General features: G+C 40.4%; 1 protein-coding gene across 1 annotated transcript; it reads left to right on the top strand.

Annotated features, from left to right (window-relative positions):
• The first annotated feature begins 484 nt into the window (after positions 1-484).
• ptger3 (prostaglandin E receptor 3 (subtype EP3)) lies at positions 485-13378 on the top strand. Its single transcript, XM_063064966.1, has 2 exons — positions 485-1389; positions 11016-13378. Exons 1-2 carry the CDS (start codon positions 598-600, stop codon positions 11313-11315), a joined length of 1092 nt encoding a protein of 363 aa, XP_062921036.1. The 5' UTR covers positions 485-597; the 3' UTR covers positions 11316-13378.
• Positions 13379-20231: the final 6853 nt, after the last annotated feature.

Here is a 20231-nt window from a genome sequence, read left to right as displayed (position 1 = left end):
CAATCACAACAGCGGGACCCAAGCAATCATCTCCATGTTTAGAATCGCAAACTATGCGCCAAAGAACTAAACTATTGTATCAGAAAGCACCAGATTTTATAATAACCAATAACGACATGCGTCAGGAATGCTACAGAACCATCTATCGGATTTTATACAGCGTTCTACTGTTTACGATTAGTCTGGTCTTAAATTCGTAAGTGCATTTGAAAGAAATAATTTCGAAGCTCTTCACACTTTAAAACTGATATGCGTGTAATATATGTGTGTGTGTGTGTATATATATACACTATTTTGATCTAACCCAGCCCTCCCTTCCCCCTACTCCTCCAGCTAGCGATGGCTGGTCTGATCTCTGATCGATCGAGACACGATTGGCGTGGTTGGTGAGCATGCCTCTTCGCCGTAAGCAACCCTGAAGCGAATACTAAATTCATTGGTTGAGGAACTGCCAGATTTCAGCCGTACTGCTCGCCGACAGGAGTGAAGCGGGTTGTGAAAATGTCTCTTGTGCTCAGCCCCTCCACGCGGTGATGATCTCACTTTGCCCCGCACATCTCTACTCATCGCAGCCAGTGGACCTGTGGAGAGTGCAGGATGTGGAACAACACTAACCTCAGCTCCGGGAGCAGCAACAATTCCCTGCCAGGGTCTGAACAATGTACTTCGGTGTCTATCGCCTTCCCGGTCATCATGATGGTCACGGGCATCTTGGGCAACACGCTTGCCTTGCTCCTAGCGTACAGGTCCTATCACAAGAAGGGGAACAAGAAGAAGAAGTCTTTCTTGATAATTATTGGAGCCCTGGCTCTAACCGACCTGAGCGGCAAACTTCTCATTAGTCCCGTCGTCATTTCAGTGTATCTAGCCAACCGGCAGTGGAGTAGAGTGGACACATCGGGTAACTTGTGCGCTTACTTCGGCGCATGCATGACCATGTTTGGGCTCTGCCCCTTATTTCTAGCTAATGCTATGGCGATTGAGAGGACGTTGGCCATCTATGCACCCCACTATTATTCCAACCACGTGTCAACCAGGCTCACCAAGCTGGTGGTGTTTTCCATCTGGTTCGCCGTAGTGATCTTTGCCCTGCTGCCGGTCGTTGGCGTTGGGCAGTACACCCTACAGTGGCCGGGTACTTGGTGTTTCATCGATATTGGAAAGCCTGCCGTGGGCATCAACTTTTTTGCTTCGGCATTCACTCTGCTGGGGATCATTTCCTTGCTGGTCACACTCGTCTGCAACTTCGCTACAATCCGAGGTCTGGTAATTCGCTGTAGGAAGAAGGTGCCGTCCTCCAATAAGCAATGGGAAAGAATCGCAGTGGAAACACTGATCCAGCTATCGGGGATCATGTGTGTGCTCTCTGTTTGCTGGTCGCCTCTCTTGGTGAGTAAATTGAACCCTCGTTGAGAATACCTTACAGAACAATTTTTATTAGTGTTCAGAAGTGGGCAAGGTCCAGCCAACACCGGCTGCCAGGATTTCTAACCTTAAGACCAAAGGACCAGAATTGGGCCAATTGGCACATCGTATGTCTTAATATCAACCAAATTCATTTTGCAAAATGTCTTTTGTAGATAATGTGGTCTTAAAAGGAAGTGATATTTTTCCGCTTAGTTATTCGCCTGTTATCAAAAGCGAGTTTGCATTTTAGTTCTTCTCGATATGTTATTTTGAATGCGACATTATTGTGACGGCATGTGCGGTACAGAAATTAACTTTTTGTCCCTTCCGTGCATCAGCAGGATCAGACTAAAGACTTTGAATAAATGAAGCATGCGAACATAAAATGTCGATGTGTGTGTGTGTGTTGGGGGGGGGGATATCAGCTTTGTAAATATCAACTCAACAAAAGCATACAATTGATAAACCCACATAGAAGTATAATATCTTCATCGTTTTCACACTTGTCACGTTGATGTGATTTACGCTCCTAAATACACTCTGGCTACTATATTAGGTACACTTGTACACCTGTTCATTAATGCAAATATTTAATCAGCCAATCACGTGGCAGCAACTCAATGCATAAAAGTAACAAGCATGAACAACAGATTCAGTTGTTGTTACCAAGCCTCACAACAGGGAAGAAATGTAATCCAAGTGATTTTGACCGTGGAATGGTTGGTGGTGCTAGACGGGTGGTTAGGGTACCTCAGAAACTACTGATTTCCTGGGATTTTCATAGTCATAGTCATACTTTATTGATCCCGGGGGATTTGACACACAACAGTCTCTTAGAGTTTACAGAGAATGGTTCGAAAAACAAAATAAAAGTCCAGTGAGCTGCAGTTCTGTGAGTGAAAACCCTTTATTAATGGTTCAAGCCGACAGGAAGGCGACAGGAGCTCAAACGCGTTACACCAGCGGAGCATCTCTATACACACAACGTGCTGAACCTTAAAAATGAATGAGCTAGAGCAGCAGAAGACCACAAACATACATTCAGGGGCCACTTTATTAGGTACGGGAGGGCACCGAGTATGTGTCCGCTCTGAGTTAATGCAGATCCAATACTGAGTAGTTGTTCCGGAAGTTACCGGAGCTACCACGTTGTGCCTGTCCGTAGAGGGGTACGGACTGCCACTGTCATCTAAAAATGACGAGATGAGTCGTGAGCTACAAAATATTAAGATTTTGAAAGGATTTGATAGAAAAGACGGGGATATTTATTCAAGATAGAGACTAATGCAAAATAAAGGGGATTCAGGAGCAAATTATTTACCCTAGAACCTGTCACGTGCTCCCGCAATGATTAATTATGACACCTTGAATTGGATGGATTGAAGTCAAAATTAGACTAACAAGTAACAGGTTCTGATGATAGTTAGGTAACGTGGATGTAAGGGACACACACATTGTTTTGGGCCAGTTATATTTTTATAGTGTTAGTTTGTTCTCAGACGTTTTACTAGGTTAATCTAAAAGGAAATTTTAGATTTGAGATGCGGGAACTGCCCAGCAAGTCGGTCATAATTTGGGAAGGGAAGGGCAATTTACAAGGCAAATAGTGGTGACCAAATGCCGGCCGGCCAGTGAGCGAAATTGGGCTGCTAGCTGTGGTCGGTCCTGGACGTCTTGGGCTTCCAGATATTCGCACTTAAGTCGGGTCGCTTATAGATAAATACTTCCCTTATTTTATTTTATTATACAGTATTTACTGTTTTAAATTATTTGTTCGGCGTTAAGATTGTAAATGAGATTCAAATAGTTTTGTTTAAAAATTCATTCTTTTGAACAGTTATTCAGGCAGGTTTTCGACGGGTCGGCGCACCATCCGATACTGCCAGCAAGTATCGAAATATTCTGTCTGAGACCCACCCGTAGCTCACAGCCTGCTGCCCCTTACCAGATATCTGTGAACGTCGAGCTGTGCAGGCGGGAGTGATAGGAATCTGCGACCTTTCGCACCGAGAAGAAACAGGGCTGGTGGGCAAGGAGATGGGCCTTCACTCAGATAGTAGGTTGGTGTGGGTGACCCTTTGAAATAGATGCCAATGGTCTGCCTTTTCCTGGCTATCGTTTTCATTCAAACGAAAACTTGTTATAAACCAATCTGTGGTCTGGTGAAGAAGACACGATGCCAAAGCTCTTCTGAAGTAAATGTGTTTGCTGTTTAATGTAGATGTGATTAGGTCCACAAATTAATAAAAACATTGCAGGGCTAGGTCAAAAGCGAATGAAATTATATATGCTTGAGATATTGTAATTCTTACGACTATCTTGGGACATATTGGCATTGAATATATGCAGACTCACCACATATTATGAGGGTTTCATCTATTAGGTTGAGCAATTACAAAAACTGGCCTTGGCTTTTCCAGATGAGAAGGTTCATTTGATTGAGATTAATTAACTTCATAGGAATTGATAGTTCTCAGTCAAGAAAGTGTAAATATATTTTGCTGGCAAAGGGTTTAGAGATGATTGGAATGAGATACAAATTAACCTTCATCTCACTAAAATCAAGTATTTTGCTAATTGCATAGTTATTCTAGTGTTTCATGCAGTGGTGTGTGACTATACAATTGTGTGGAATCTATAATTTGCTGTTATACCTTGTTGATGTTGAAAGAGTAATTACTGATATGATCAATCTTTGATGCCATTTTAATGATCAATTTGCAATGTCCTCTTCTCAATACTACCTTCAGTGTAACATACAAGAGCCTGAAGACCCATGCTCAATGATTCATTAACAGCTTCTTCACCTCTGTCATCAGATTTCTGAATGGTCCATGAACCCATGAACACTACCTTATAATCACATTTTTGTACTATTTATTTGGTAATTCTTAGTCATTTTATGTATGCATGTACAGTTGTCATAAAACAAATTTCACACCATAAACAACAGGAATTCTGCAGATGCTGGAAATTCAAGCAACACACATCAAAGTTGCTGGTGAACGCAGCAGGCCAGGCAGCATCTCTAGGAAGAGGTACAGTCGATGTGGTATACAGTAAGAAAACAATGGCAATTCTGATTCTGAGATTCTAAATTGAAATTCAAAGGTTCTGCATGTTTGCTAGTATATTTTTACTGAAAATAAGTTATTCTAAATTATCTTTCTCTGACTCAGATTAGAAGAAGATTAAACCTCCATTTTGAACTCAATTTTCTATTGTTTCAGGCACCATTTTGTCCTCCTGTGTCCCTTTGTATCTTCCTAAATACAGTATATTAACAATTATTTTATGCCATTTGTAGGCTTAGATTATTATCTCTCTTTTTTAATTTAAGCTAATGATGGAAATACAGAAAAGCTGTGAATCTATTAGATATCCATGGGAATTAACACTTTACACACCTGACCAGCTCAGAGCACAAATCATTTACTTTTACTTTATTTCATGGGTCAGTTCGTAGCACTCTTCACAATTGATAGTTGTGACTTCTAATTCCCTCTCTTGAGATTCGTCTCTACAAATCTAAACAATCATTCACTAGTTCTGATATAACTTTAAGTTTCCGGAAGAGAAACCTTTAGGATGAGGTATCTAAGAGCAACTTCAAGTTCCTGGGTGTCAGGATCTCTGAGGATCTAACCTGATCCCAACATATTGATGTAGTTATAAAGAAGGCAAGACAGTGGCTATACTTTATTAGGAGTTTGAAGAGATTTGGCATGTCAACAAATACACTCAAGAACTTCTATTGTACTGTGCAGAGCATTCTGACAGGCTGCATCACTGTCTGGTATGGAAGGGCTACTGCATGGGACCGAAGGAAGCTGCAGAAGGTTGTAAATCTAGTCAGCTCCATCTTGGGCACTAGCCTACAAAGTACCCAGGACATCTTTAGGGAGCAGTGAAGGGCAGTGTCCATTATTAAAGACCTCCAGCACCCATTTCTCACTGTTACTGTCAGGTAGAAGGTACAGAAGCCTGAAGGCACACACTCAGTGATTCAGGAACAACTTCTTGCCCTCTGCCATCTGATTCCCAAATGGACATTGAAGCTACATTACTTTTTTTAAAATACACAATATTTCTGTTTTTGCACATTTTTAAATCTATTCAATATATGTAATTGATTTACCTGTTTATTTATTATGATGTTTTATTTTTTTTCTCTCTTTTAGATTATGTATTACATTGAACGCTGCTGTTAAGTTAACAAATTTCATGTCACAAACCTGATTCTGATAATCAAGGTCCTATTATTCTTAGGGTGGTGTTAAACATCTCATGGTACTGTTTAAAAGGAGAACCACAGTTAACCAGTATTGGCAAGTATTTATTCTCTAATCAGCATCTCAAACAAATCATTTAGCCCTGATTACACAAAGCTTTGTGGAATCTTTCTGCATGCAAAAGAATGCTGTCATGTTTTTCACACTGGAGTTGAAAACGTACTTCAAAAACTGCAAAGTACAGGTCGACCATCACTAATCTGACTACCTGTAATCCGGTTCCTTCAATAATCCAGCACTGATTATGCCTAATGTGATCCTTCTGTAATTCGGCATCTTCACTAATCCAGCACTCCTCAGGTCCCAATGGTGCCGGATTAGTGAAGATGCCGAATTATAGATATAATCCTCAAATGATAATGTTTCATTCCCCCACACCCAGTATATCTCTATGTATGTGGTTTACTTTAATCCCAAATGAAGAAAGAAAAAGCAGAGAAAGAAAAAAACTACACCTGCTCCAACACCTCCTCCCTCACTACCATTCAGGGTCCCAAATAGTCCTTCCAGGGGTTATCTACTGGATCCGGTGCTCCTGGTGTGGCCTCCTGTATAGTGATGGGACACGATGTAGATCGGGAGATTGCTTCACCAAGCACCTACACTCCGTCTGCCAGAAAAAGCACGATCCCCCGGTGGCCACCATTTTAATTCTACTTCCCTTTCCCATTCAGACATGATAGTCCATGGCCTCCTCTACTGTTGCGATGAGGCCACACTCAGGTGGAGGAGCAGCATTTTATGTTCCGTCTGGGTAGCCTCCAATCTGCTGGCATAAGCACTGATTTCTTGAACTTCTGGTAATTGCCCCACACTCCTCTGCTTTATCATTCCCTGTTCCCATTTTCTACTCTCAACTTATCTCCTTACCTGCCTATTACCTCTCTCTGATGTTCCTCCTCCTTCCCTTTCTTCCATGGCTGTTTGTCCTATCAGATTCTCCCTTCTCCAGCCCTTTATCTCTTTATCAATAGATTTACTAGCTCTTTACTTCACCTCTCCCTTCCCAGTTTCACCTATCACCTACTACCTTGTACTCTTCCTCCCCTCCCCCACCTGCTTACAGTACTCTCATCTCATCTTTTATTTCCAGTCCTGATGAAGGGTCTCGGCCTGAAACGTTGACTGTTTACTCTTTTCCATAGATGCTGCCTGGCCTGCTGAGTTCCTCCAGCATTTTGTGTGTGTGCCAACGAAAAAGTCAACAGTTTTGTAGAGAATATATGGTTCTGTCATTTCTGGCTTCTGGTAAATTAAGTTTTGATTGGGAGTCACACATTGAATTGTCCTATTGATTTTATTAGTCTATTTTGAGCCTCAGAGGATTTCTAATTTTGTTTTTAGCTTATTTGGAAGCTTTCCTCCTGGTTATGAATGAATAATTAGAAAATCGGTCTTTTCTGTATGCTTGTCGTTCATCACTGGTTCAAGAGAACTTGAATATACTTTTGATGTTATATTATGGTTAAATTATTTTTCACTTAATCTTGAACTTTATAATATCGATACCTTTTTGTATGGTTATAATTTCTTTTTGATATCATATTTATTTCTTCCCATCTGAAGGATAAGCTTTATGGGAAACTGTTTATCTTATTGTTTTTGCATAGGTCAAAATAAATCAGTCCGCCCAGTTGGGTGTGTAATACTTTGCCAGGATGAATCATTATCCTCTGTCCCTGGACTTCCAACAGGCCTAAAGTAATAACTTTAGAAACACAGAGCAAATGGTGGGATAATGTCATGAAGATGGAATAAGCATCTTAAAACTATACTGAGACTAACAAAATAAATATGTAGGCCAATAACTGGTAGATGAAAATTAATGCAGCAAATTGCAAATAACTGGATGTAGGAAAGGAAATATAAGCCATGAATAAAGTCTATGAATGGTGCTGATACGGCTATGGATAAGCACAGAATGACTTGTGAATCCTGGTAGATTGTCACTGAACATATCCAATTATTGCAAAATAGCAATCAAGAAAGTCTATTGAATATTGAAAGACATAACTAAAAAAGAAGATATCCCAGAACATCATGATCAAAATGGACACTTTTCAAATCTCAAATGCTGTGTCCAATCTTAGACACTAATTGATCCTGTGGGAATTTCAACCTATTGGAGAAATCAGAGTTCATGAAAAAGCTGAAGAAACATTTGCTATTTACTCTGCTAAGGGGACATTTGAAAGTTAGGGTATATAGACTATTGTTAACTTTATTGGTGAATATTGGTTTTAACTTAAAAGAGAACAAATGGCCATAAATACAAAGCCATGAAATATAACATTACAGCTCAGGGTCTACATTTCCGTGCAAAACATTAACATTTAGAGTGGAGTGGTGTAGAAGAAAGTACATTTTTAAGGACATATCTTACTATTGCTGTGGTAGAAATGCAGAATACTCTTGAGCGGAAAGACTAATATGAACTACATCATCTCACAGTGGTTCATTGTGAAGCCACAGCTTTAATTCATGCAGAACAGGCACAGGCCATTCTGCACCAATTATCAACTAACCATTTGACTTATCTGACAGTAATCCCATTCTTTTATTCTCCCCACTTTCCCATTAACTCCCCCAGATCTACCATTCACCTCTGTAGGTTAATTAGCATATCAACCTGTATACAGTACAGTATCTCTGGAATGGGGAGGGGGGAGAACTAGGGAAATTACGCAGATATCATTGGTTGTCAGGTTTGAAACCAGGCTGTTAGAGCTACAAGGCAGCAGCTCCACTAGCTGAGTTGTCATTGGTTGTCATTCCCAAATGGTAGAGTGAGCCTGGAATATTTCATTGCACTCAGGTCCTCTTACTTGTACTCCCTTATAATATAGAAAAAGAGCATTGAATCTATTCTGCCTCTCAGTACAATCCAATCAATCTCAATTCTCCACTTATTTCCCTTTAACCTACTTTCCCTTACATGCCCACTAACATCCCACTGAAGTTGGAGAATCAGGGAATGTTAGTGGGCATGTGAGGGACAGTAGTTTGTAGGCAACTTACAGTAACCAACTAACCTATTAGTCAGCACGTCTTTAGGAGACAGGAGGAAAACAGACAACCAAGCAGTCACAGGAGAATGTACAACTAAACACAGCCAGCACCCAAAGTAGATCAAGTCTGGATTGTGGAACTGTGAGACAACTGTGCTAACCTCAACATCACACCACCACCCAAAGCTGTAATTTCACAGAATGTCATCCACATCTAGATATTTCTTCACTGATTGCCTTCTGTAATGAAATGTTATCATAAAACTAATGCCTGTCTTATCAAAACTCATTTAGTATAAAGTGAAACTCAACACTGGGAGTTCAGTTTGCTAAAATCAGTATGATCAATAATGTTTCTATGCATCTGTAAGCTTCCGCTGCTGCTTTCACCCAGCAATGCAGCCAATTCTAACTTCAAAGATGCTCCATACAGTAAACTTTATCTCTTCTGAATATCAGTTTATTTAGATGAGCTTAAAATGCTTTGCAGAACCTTATTTCTATGTACTTTCTTCATTCCTGAAATATGTGGGAAGTTTGAGATTCTTACAGTGGTGTTGTAAAATATGGTATAGGTATTACCCTCTTCACAAATCACACTCAGATCAGTAGATTATTCAGGAAATATTTGAAACTATGCTGTGCCTTGCAAAAGTATTCAACCCCCAACCCTTTGTTCACATACATGAGTATTACAATCAAGGATTTTGATCAATTTAACTGAGAATTTTTATTTCACGTGCTCCTTTTTTTCACAGTAGACCCCAAAAAACAGGAATAATTGTAAAGCAGGAAAACCTGAAAACTCTAATCTAAAATGTCAGCATTTCAAAAGTATTCATCCTCCTTTGCTCAGTACTTAATAGAACCTCCTCTCGCAGCTATAACAGCTGGTAGTCTTTTTGGATAAGTCACTATTAGCTTTGCACAACATTTTGGAGCAAGATTTGCCCATTCTTGCACAATTGCTCAAACTGTGCCAGGTTAGTTGGGGAGTGGCAGTGGACTACAATCTTGATGTCTTACCAGAGCTGTTTGATCAAGTTAAGGTCAAAACTCTGACAGGGCCACTCAAGGGCATCAATTTTCTTCATTTGAAGCCACTCCGTAGTTGCTCTGGCAGCGTGCATTGTGTTTTAGGTCATTGTCCAGCTGAAAATTTCCTACCCAGTTTAAGCTTTCTGGCAGAGGCTAGCAGGTTTTTATCCAGGATATCGCTGTATTTAGCAACATTCATTTTCCCATCAATTCTGATCATATTTCCAGTTCCTGCTGCTGAAAAGTATCCCATAACATGATGCAATCTCCATCATCTTTTACAGTAGGGTTAGTGTTGTAGTGATGCACAATATTATATTTACGTCACATGTACTGCTTACTGTTGAGGCCAAAAAGTTCCACTTTAGTCTCATCTGACCACAGACTTTCTTCCACATCTTTACAGTATGGAAAGTCTTTACAGGCAAGGATATGTTTTATTTTTAGCCAGGGGTTCTTCCTTGCCACTCTTCCTTAAAATAGCATTTTTTTGCAAAGCCTTAGGGATTGTTTAGTCATGAACTTCATCTCCAGTTGCAGCTACTGACTTCTACAGTTCATTCAGTGACTGTTGGTGTCGCAGTAGCCTCTCTTACAAGTGCCATTCTTCTCCAGCAATTAAGTTTAGAAGGGCAAGCTGACCTAGGTAGTGTGGCTATGGTTTAATATTTTTTCCACATTTTCACTATGGACCGCACTGAGCTCCAACATATGTTCAGTGCCTTTGAGATGGTCCTTGTACTCTTCCCCAATTTCTGCTTTTCTATTATCATTTCCCCGACTTGTTTTGACTGCTCTTTGGTCTTCATTTTGGTTTGGTCTGTTGAAAATCTACCATATTATTGGACCTTGCAGAGAGAGGGAGTATTTATTCTTATGAATTCATTGAAAGCAGGTGCTCCTCCAGTTCTCTACATCAACAAATTGGGTGAGTTGGTAAGGTGATACAGTATATTGCACCTGAGGAAAGTTAGCATAGGAATGAATACTTCCTTGGCCTCACAATTTTGGTTTTCAATTTTTAGTAAATTGGTGACAGGTTTTGGAATTTTTCTTTTGATTTGACATGTTTTGTAGATTAGTTCAAAAATCCTACTGTACTTCCATACATTTTAAGTTTAGAAAATGAGGCAGCAAAATGTGAAAATTGTTGGGGATGCTAAATACTTTGTTAAGGCATTCTATATATAAATATGTATGTACTGTATATAATGTTTTATATCATAAACTTCTGCTTTTGACTAATATCTTTTAATCATATCTTCCTCAGGTATTGATGCTGAAAATGATCTACATCAAAAGTTCGCCTGAGGCCTGCTCCGTTTCTTTTCTAGCCAAGTCATCAATCTCCAACACTGAGCAGCAAAGTAATTGCAGTTCTCTCCTCACAGCGATTAGACTGGCATCATTAAATCAGATCCTTGACCCCTGGGTTTATTTGCTACTCCGAGCAATCCTATTAAGGAAGGCACATCAGGTGGCCACTGCTGTTACTAATTGCTCGGTAGAGGGTTTGAAAGAGGTTCCAGTAACAGCTGAAGTAAGGGTCCATTTGAGAAAACAACCATAAATCAATGCCTTACAGCCTGATTGACGGCAAGATGAGGAAAATTTGAACACTTTAGACTGTGCATGTAAACCAGCTCTTAATTATTCTTCTAAAGTTTAGTTCCTTACTAGATAACTGCATAACTAATGGACACCCAGGAAATGACAGAGAACCTCTGTCTTGTGTCAAACAATAGCTCATATGAAATAGGAATTTCGTACTTGGGAAGAAGACAGCAGCATCAAAACGGATAAGGAAGTTTTAAAAAAATGATTATATGCTTCTATGTCTAATACAGAATTGCAGACTAACTGCATTCAGAAGTATCTAAACAATATTCTCTTCGTGAAAGTTACCAATATATATGCATATGATAACTGTACAATTTAAAGGCAATATTAAATATTTGCACATATAGTGTTGTAGTTAATGTGGTAATTATTTTTTTCTTATATAATTCAGAAATCAGTGACATATAATTAAGACCAAAGACCATAAGACACAGGAGCAAAATTAGACTTCTCCAGCATTTCATCATGGCTGATCCATTTCCCCTTTCAACGCCATTTTCCTGTCTTCTCCTCATAACCTTTCATGCCTTGACTAATCAAGAGCTTATCAACCTCTGCCATAAACATCCTATGACCTGGCCTCCATAGCTGCCTGTGGCAACAAATTCCAAAATTCAGTGCCCTTGCTAATGAAATTCCTCTGCATTTCCATCTCAGTGGTTGTTCCTTAATTCTGAAGCTGTGCCCTCTGGTTCTAACCTTCCCCCACTACAGAGGTCATTTTCTCCATGTCCAACTTAAAACTTTTAGGTTTAAATGGGATCCCCCCCACCATACTTCAAAATTCTAGGAAGTAAAGGCCCACAGCCATCGATCACTCCTCATACAATAAATCTTCCATTTCCAGAGTCATTTTTGTGAACCTTCCCTGAACCCTCTCCAATGTCGCACATCCGTTGTTAGATCAGTGGTCCAAAACTGTTCATAATACTCCAAATGAGGTTTCAGCAGTGCCTTATAAAGCCTCAGCATTACATCCCTACTTTTATATTCTAGTTCACTGGAAATGAATGTTAACATTGCATTCGCCTTCCTCACCATGGACTCAACCTGCAAGTTAACACTTAGGGAATCCTGCAGAGGACCCTCAAGTCCCTTTGCACCTCGGATTTTGAATTTTCTCTCTGTTTAGAAAATAGTCTATGCATTTATTCTTTCTACCAAAGTGTATAACCAATACTTCCCAACATAGTATTCAATCTGCCTCATTTTTGCCCATTCTCCTAATTTGTCTAAGTCCTTCTGCAGCCTACCACTTTCTACATTCCCTGCCCTTCCACTTATGTTCATAACGTCAACAAACCTGGCCACAAAGCCATCAATTCCATCATCCAAATCATTAACATATAATGTAGAAAGAAGTGACCCCAACACCAACCCTTGTGGAACACCACTGATCAGCAGCAGCCAATAAGAAAAGGCTCCCTTTATTCCTATTCTTTGCTTCCTGCCAATTGGCCACTGCTTTATCCATGCTACAATCCTTCCTGTAATTTCATAGCTTGTTAAGCAGCCTCATGTGTGACACCTTGTCAAAGGCCTTCTGAAAACCCAGGTACACAACATCAACTGATTCTCCTTTGTCTATCCTCAGCGCCAGAGTCCCCGTTGCTGCGGTCCCCCCCAACCCCCACCCCGGTAGGTCATCTCCTCCAAAAGTATCCAAAGCGGGGTTACTCTGCACTGGCTGTCCATGTCCTTTCCCTCTTCTGACAGTCACCCAGGTACCTGCCTCCTGCTACTTAGGGTTGACTACCTCCCTGTAGCTCCTATTTTCCAGTTTATGCCAAAGGTCATCGCGCTGCAGCTCCAGTTCCTTAGCAAGTTCCCTGAGGAGCTGCAGCAATTAAATACAGAATTTATGTAATGCAGATCCAAAATTTAATTTGAAGAGTTGTATTTTAATCATATGGAATTCATCAGTGATGTATTTTTCAATATGGAGTTGTTATTGTCACTGTAAGAGTGTTAATTACATTGTATATATATATATATGTGTGTGTGAGAGAGAGAGAAAACGCAGTATATATCCAATAAAGTTATCAATTTGTTTTGTGTCCTAAGTTGGTCCTGTACTTACTATATAAATTGTTCATGCAAGTGCAGCGGACTGTTTTGAATAATTTTTTAACTATTTTGTACTGTTGAGTTTAATCAAAATTGACATCACCCTGCACTTTTCTCAGATAAATGTTGACTTCTAAGCACAGCCGAGGTAGCTTTTTACTGTATTTCTCATGTTGATCTATCCAAGCAGGAGTTATTTTCCACCCCTTGTCAGGAATAAATATGACCCCCAAATATCAAAATAATAAAACTAACCACTTACTGATACTTTCTCCAATGTTTTAAGGTGTGGTACACTTTAACTCTCTAGGCCATCCCTTTAAATCACAAATGAAATGTGTTTAACTCATATTTGCTATAACCTGATCACTATTTTTAACTTCTCGAACCCCATTCAGTCTGGATGATTGTGGTTTAGTTCCTATTCTTTGGTTCAATACTTAGATCCTCCAATTTTAAAATGTGTAATGTTGATAAACCTTGAGTAAGATGGTGATGCATTCAGACACATTGGCCTCTTTTTTTTTACAATCACAAGATGGTGCTGGGCTCCAAGTGCTTCACGTGCTGTGGTCTACCCCATCAGGGAGCTGCTTGTTGATCGGGGGAACCAGCCAGGGTTTCCAGTTTGTCGGTGGAGCTGCACTGAGCCTAGATACAGACCACGTTGCAGCCTACTACTGGAAGACATTGGAACTGGTATGCAAAGGCACCATGCAGTATAACAGTGGGTGATTACCTTGGGCGTTTCTCTTGGACAGTCTAGGACAAGAGGGCACAAATTCAGGATTGAAGGACATCCCTTTAGAACAGAGATGTGGAGAAATTACTTTAGTCGGAGCGTGGTAAATCTGTGGATTGGTTGCCACGAGCAGCTGTGGAGGCCAAGTTATTGGGTGCATTTAAGGCAGAGATAGATAGGTTCTTGATTAGCCAGGGCATCAAAGGGTATGGGGAGTTGGGATGACTGGAAGAATTAGATCAGCCATGAATGAATGGCCTACTTCTGTTCCTATGTCTTATGGTCTTACTTAAGGAATGGTGATAATGTCATCTGAGTAAAGATGTCAATCAGGAGTTACACATATGTTATTTAGTCTTGAATTATGAAGCACTTACAATAGTAAATGCCATTTAGAATTTTGTTTGTAGCACATGATGATTCCTTTAGATTTCAATGTGTTGTTTAGAACCATAGAACCATAGAACATTACAGCACAGAAACAGGCCTTTTGGCCCTTCTTGGATGTGCTGAACCATTTTTCTGCCCAGTCCCACTGACCTGCATGTGGACCATATCCCTCCATACACCTCTCATCCATGTATCTGTCCAAGTTTTTCTTAAATGTTAAAAGTGAGCCCACATTTACCACTTCATCTGGCAGCTCATTCCACACTCCCACCACTCTCTGTGTGAAGAAGCCCCCCCCCCAATGTTCCCTTCAAACTTTTCCCCCTTCACCCTTAACCCATGTCCTCTGTTTTTTTTCTCCCCTAGCCTCAGTGGAAAAAGCCTGTTTGCATTTGCTCTGTCTATACCCATCATAATTTTATATACCTCTATCAAATCTCCCCTCATTCTTCTACGCTCCAGGGAATAAAGTCCTAACCTATTCAACCTTTCTCTGTAACTCAGTTTCTCAAGTCCCGGCCACATCCTTGTAAACCTTCTCTGCACTCTTTCAACCTTATTAATATCCTTCCTGTAATTTGGTGTCCAAAACTGTACACAACCTCACCATAACATTCCAACTCTTATACTCCATACTTTGATTTATAAAGGCCAATGTATCAAAAGCTCTCGTTACGACCCTATCTACCTGTGACGCCACTTTTAGGGAATTTTGTATCTGTATTCCCAGATCCCTCTGTTCCACTGCACTCCTCAGTGCCCTACCATTTACTTTGTATGTTCTACCTTGGTTTGTCCTCCCAAAGTGCAATACCTCACACTTGTCTGTCACACTCCATCTGCCATTTTTTCAGCCCATTTTTCCAGCTGGTCCAAATCCCTCTGCAAGCTTTGAAAACCTTCCTCACTGTTTGTATTTGTTCATTGTAGGAATGAAAGAATACTACCTCTGTTTCACAGATTTAGTATCTAGCTATATAGTTATATTTGCTAGTTACAAGGCTACTAAAATAGAGACTGTCTCTGATATATATATTTAGAAAAGTATTTGAAAGTGTCAAGGGAATTACAGTAAATTTTATGCAATATCTCACCATCACATTTACTAGTTGTCTCCAAGTAGAGCTGACTTGATACAAACAATTGTCACACTCAGTGAATTACCTTAACAGCTACTGATGTTGCTACTGGTTTAGATCCACAACAGGAAACACAAGATACTGCAGACATTGGATTCTGGGTCGACACACACAAAGCTGAAGGAACCCTAGAGGTCAGGCATCATCTATGGAAGAAAATGGACGGTCAAGTTAAAAAGTCAACTGTCAATTTCCCTCCATAGATGCTGCCTGACCCGCTGAGTTCCTCCATCCTTTTGTGTGTAGATCCACACCAGCACTGGAAAACAAGGAAATGCAGGGAACTCCCGAAACTTCCACTGGGGTAGGAATGACATCTCTATCATATCACTTCATAACTAATGCATTAAAAGACAAGCTTTATGAAAATTTATTGACCAAATTTTAAAAAGAACCTTTAACTATATTTTAAAGTGGATTAAGACCTTTTACGAAGAATGATGTGATTCCAGAGAAGTAACTTAAATCAGAACAAATGGAGCTGGGACAAACATCAGAATGAATAGCTGACCATAAAACATACATTATTTGGTTATTTAGATTGGCAAAACTTCTGTAAAAGATTGAAGTTGGGACTATTTGTCTAAACCATTTCAAATAGTTAATTAGGCTCAGAATCATATATCCAAATAGTAAGGCATAAATAAACCTGACAAATGGGCATACAATTGACAAGTTAACTATGAAGTGCTCTGATTTGAAAAGATGAGTAAGAAGTTCGCACACCTCATGGAAAATAAATACACCGTAAGACACTAAGAGATAGGAGCAGAATTGGGCCAATCAGTCCATCGAGTCTGTGCTGCCATTCAATCACGGCTGATTTAGTGTCCCTCTCGGCCCTATTCATAGAAACATAGAAAATAGTTGCAGGAGTAGGCCATTCGGCCCTTCGAGCTTGCACCACCATTTATTATGATCATGGCTGATCATCCAACTCAGAACCCCGCCCCAGCCTTCCCTCCATACCCCCTGACCCCTGTAGCCACAAGGGCCATATCTAACTCCCTCTTAAACATAGCCAATGAACTGGCCTCAACAGTTTGCTGTGGCAGAGAATTCCACAGATTCACCACTCTCTGTGTGAAGAAGTTTTTCCTAATCTCGGTCCTAAAAGGCTTCCCCTCTATCCTCAAACTGTGACCCCTCGTTCTGGACTTCCCCAACATCGGGAACAATCTTCCTGCATCTAGCCTGTCCAATCCCTTTAGGATCTTATACGTTTCAATCAAATCCCCCCTCAATCTTCTAAATTCCAACGAGTACAAGCCCAGTTCATCCAGTCTTTCTTCATATGAAAGTCCTGCCATCTCAGGAATCAATCTGGTGAACCTTCTTTGTACTCCCTCTATGGCAAAGATGTCTTTCCTCAGATTAGGGGACCAAAACTGCACACAATACTCCAGGTGTGGTCTCACCAAGGCCTTGTACAACTGCAGTAGTACCTCCCTGCTCCTGTACTCGAATCCTCTCGCTATAAATGCCAGCATACCATTCGCCTTTTTCACCGCCTGCTGTACCTGCATGCCCACTTTCAATGACTGGTGTATAATGACACCCAGGTCTCGTTGCACCTCCCCTTTTCCTAATCGGCCACCATTCAGATAATAATCTGTTTTCCTATTTTTGCCACCAAAGTGGATAACTTCACATTTATCCACATTAAATTGCATCTGCCATGAGTTTGCCCACTCACCCAACCTATCCAAGTCACTCTGCATCCTCTTAGCATCCTCCTCACTGCTAACACTGCCACCCAGCTTCGTGTCATCCGCAAACTTGGAGATGCTGCATTTAATTCCCTCATCCAAGTCATTAATATATATTGTAAACAGCTGGGGTCCCAGCACTGAGCTTTGCGGTACCCCACTAGTCACCGCCTGCAATTCTGAAAAGGTCCCGTTTATTCCCACTCTTTGCTTCCTGTCTGCTAACCAATTCTCCACCCACACCAATACCTTACCCCCAATACCGTGTGCTTTAAGTTTGCACACTAATCTCCTGTGTGGGACCTTGTCAAAAGCCTTTTGAAAATCCAAATATACCACATCCACTGGTTCTCCCCTATCCACTCTACTAGTTACATTCTCAAAAAATTCTATGAGATTTGTCAGACATGATTTTCCTTTCACAAATCCATGCTGACTTTGTCCGATCATTTCTCCGCTTTCCAAATGTGCTGTTATCACATCCTTGATAACTGACTCCAGCAGTTTCCCCACCACCGACGTTAGGCTAACCAGTCTATAATTCCCCGGTTTCTCTCTCCCTCCTTTTTTAAAAAGTGGGGTTACATTAGCCACCCTCCAATCCTCAGGAACTAGTCCAGAATCTAACGAGTTTTGAAAAATTATCACTAATGCATCCACTATTTCTTGGGCTACTTCCTTAAGCACTCTAGGATGCAGACCATCTGGCCCTGGGGATTTATCTGCCTTCAATCCCTTCAATTTACCTAACACCACTTCCCTACTAACATGTATTTCCCTCAGTTCCTCCATCTCACTGGACCCTCTGTCCCTTACTATTTCTGGAAGATTATTTATGTCCTCCTTAGTGAAGACAGAACCAAAGTAATTATTCAATTGGTCTGCCATGTCCTTGCTCCCCATAATCAATTCACCTGTTTCTGTCTGCAGGGGACCTACATTTGTCTTTACCAGTCTTTTCCTTTTTACATATCTATAAAAGCTTTTACAGTCCGTTTTTATGTTCCCTGCCAGTTTTCTCTCATAATCTTTTTTCCCCTTCCTAATTAAGCCCTTTGTCCTCCTCTGCTGAACTCTGAATTTCTCCCAGTCCTCAGGTGAGCCACTTTCTCTGGCTAATTTGTATGCTACTTCTTTGGAATTGATACTATCCCTAATTTCTCTTGTCAGCCACGGGTGCACTACCTTCCTTGATTTATTCTTTTGCCAAACTGGGATGAACAATTGTTGTAGTTCATCCATGCAACCTTTAAATGCTTGCCATTGCATATCCAATGTCAATCCTTTAAGTGTCATTTGCCAGTCTATCTTAGCTAATTCACGTCTCATACCTTATCCTGCCTTCTCCCCTTAACCTTTGATGCCCTGACTAATCAAGAACCTATCAAACTCTGCTTTAAATGTACTCAATTATTTGGCCTCCACAGCCATCCATGGCAGTAAATTCCACAGAATCCCCACCCTCTGGCTAAAAAAATTCCTTTCATCTCTGTTCTAAATTGAGATCCCTTTATTCTAAGCCTGTGATGTCTGGTCCTAGACTCACCCACTATCGGAAGCATCCTCTCCACATTCACTCTTTCCAGGCCTTTCAATATTTGATAGGTTTCAATAAGATCCTCCCTTATTCTCCTAAACTCCAGTGAATACAGTTCCAGAGCCATCGAACACCCCTTATACATTAACACTTTCATCCCTGGACTCATCAGCGTGAGCCTCTTTTGGGTCCTCTCCAATACCAGCACATCTTTTCTTAGATAAGGGGTCCAAAACTGCTCACAACACAGTCTGACCAATGCCTTATAAATTTTCAGCATCATATCCTTGCTCCTTTATTCTAGTATTCTCAAAATGAATGCTAACATTGCATTTACATTCCTTACCACTCACTCAATCTGCAAGTTAATCTTTAGGTCCCTTTGTTCCCACTCTTTGCCTCCAGCCAATCAGCCAATCTTCTCTCCATGCTAGTATCTTTCCAGTAATACCATGCACTCTTGTCTTGTTCAGCAGCCTCATGTGTGGCATCTTGTCAAAGGCCTTCTGAAAATTCAAGTGAACAACATCCATTCACTCTCCTTTGTTTAACCTGCCTGTTATTTCACAAACAATTCCAGCAGATTTGTCAGGCAAGATTTCCTCTTAAGGAAACCATGTTGACTTTGGCCTATTTTATCATGTGCCTCCAAGTACCCTGAGACCTCATCCTTAATAACGAACTCCAACATCTTCCTAACCACTGAAGTCAGGCGAACAGGCCCATAATTTCCTTTCTTCGGCCTCCCTCCCTTCTTAAAGTGTGGAGTGGCATTTGGAAATGTCACAATGGGCTAGAAAGATCCGGGGTCACAAATTCACAAATCACCAAGTGTTAATAGGGCTAACAAAAATATTAAAGAGACCTATATCAATCATTTGTCATTTATTTGTAGGGGAACAGCATTACAGAAAATTTGTTTTTAATGTTCATGGAATATTGCCAGGAACGTATTCAGAATGCTGTGAGCAAATTTGATATTCATAATATAAAATGGTTGCAAATGCATTTTGGAAGATGATACAACAATCTACAATGATGATAGTAAAACCGACAGATTATATTTATCAGAGGTATTGAATAATACTCTAGAAAAGAGGATGACCTGATAAAGGTGTTTATAATGAAGTAAGGATCTAAAAACAATGTAAAGAAGCAGTATAGTGCTCGTCACCCTACAAGTAGAAGTATTTTCACTATAGAGCCACATTTAATTCTGCAGATGCTAGAAATCTTGGGTAAAACACACAAAATTGTGGTGGAACTCAGCATCTCTGTGGAG

The sequence above is a fragment of the Mobula hypostoma genome, chromosome 12 (assembly GCF_963921235.1).
Source record: "Mobula hypostoma chromosome 12, sMobHyp1.1, whole genome shotgun sequence".
Lineage (NCBI taxonomy): Eukaryota > Metazoa > Chordata > Chondrichthyes > Myliobatiformes > Myliobatidae > Mobula > Mobula hypostoma.
The sequence above is the reverse complement of the archived record's forward strand: the minus strand, read 5'-3'. Positions and strand labels throughout refer to the sequence as shown.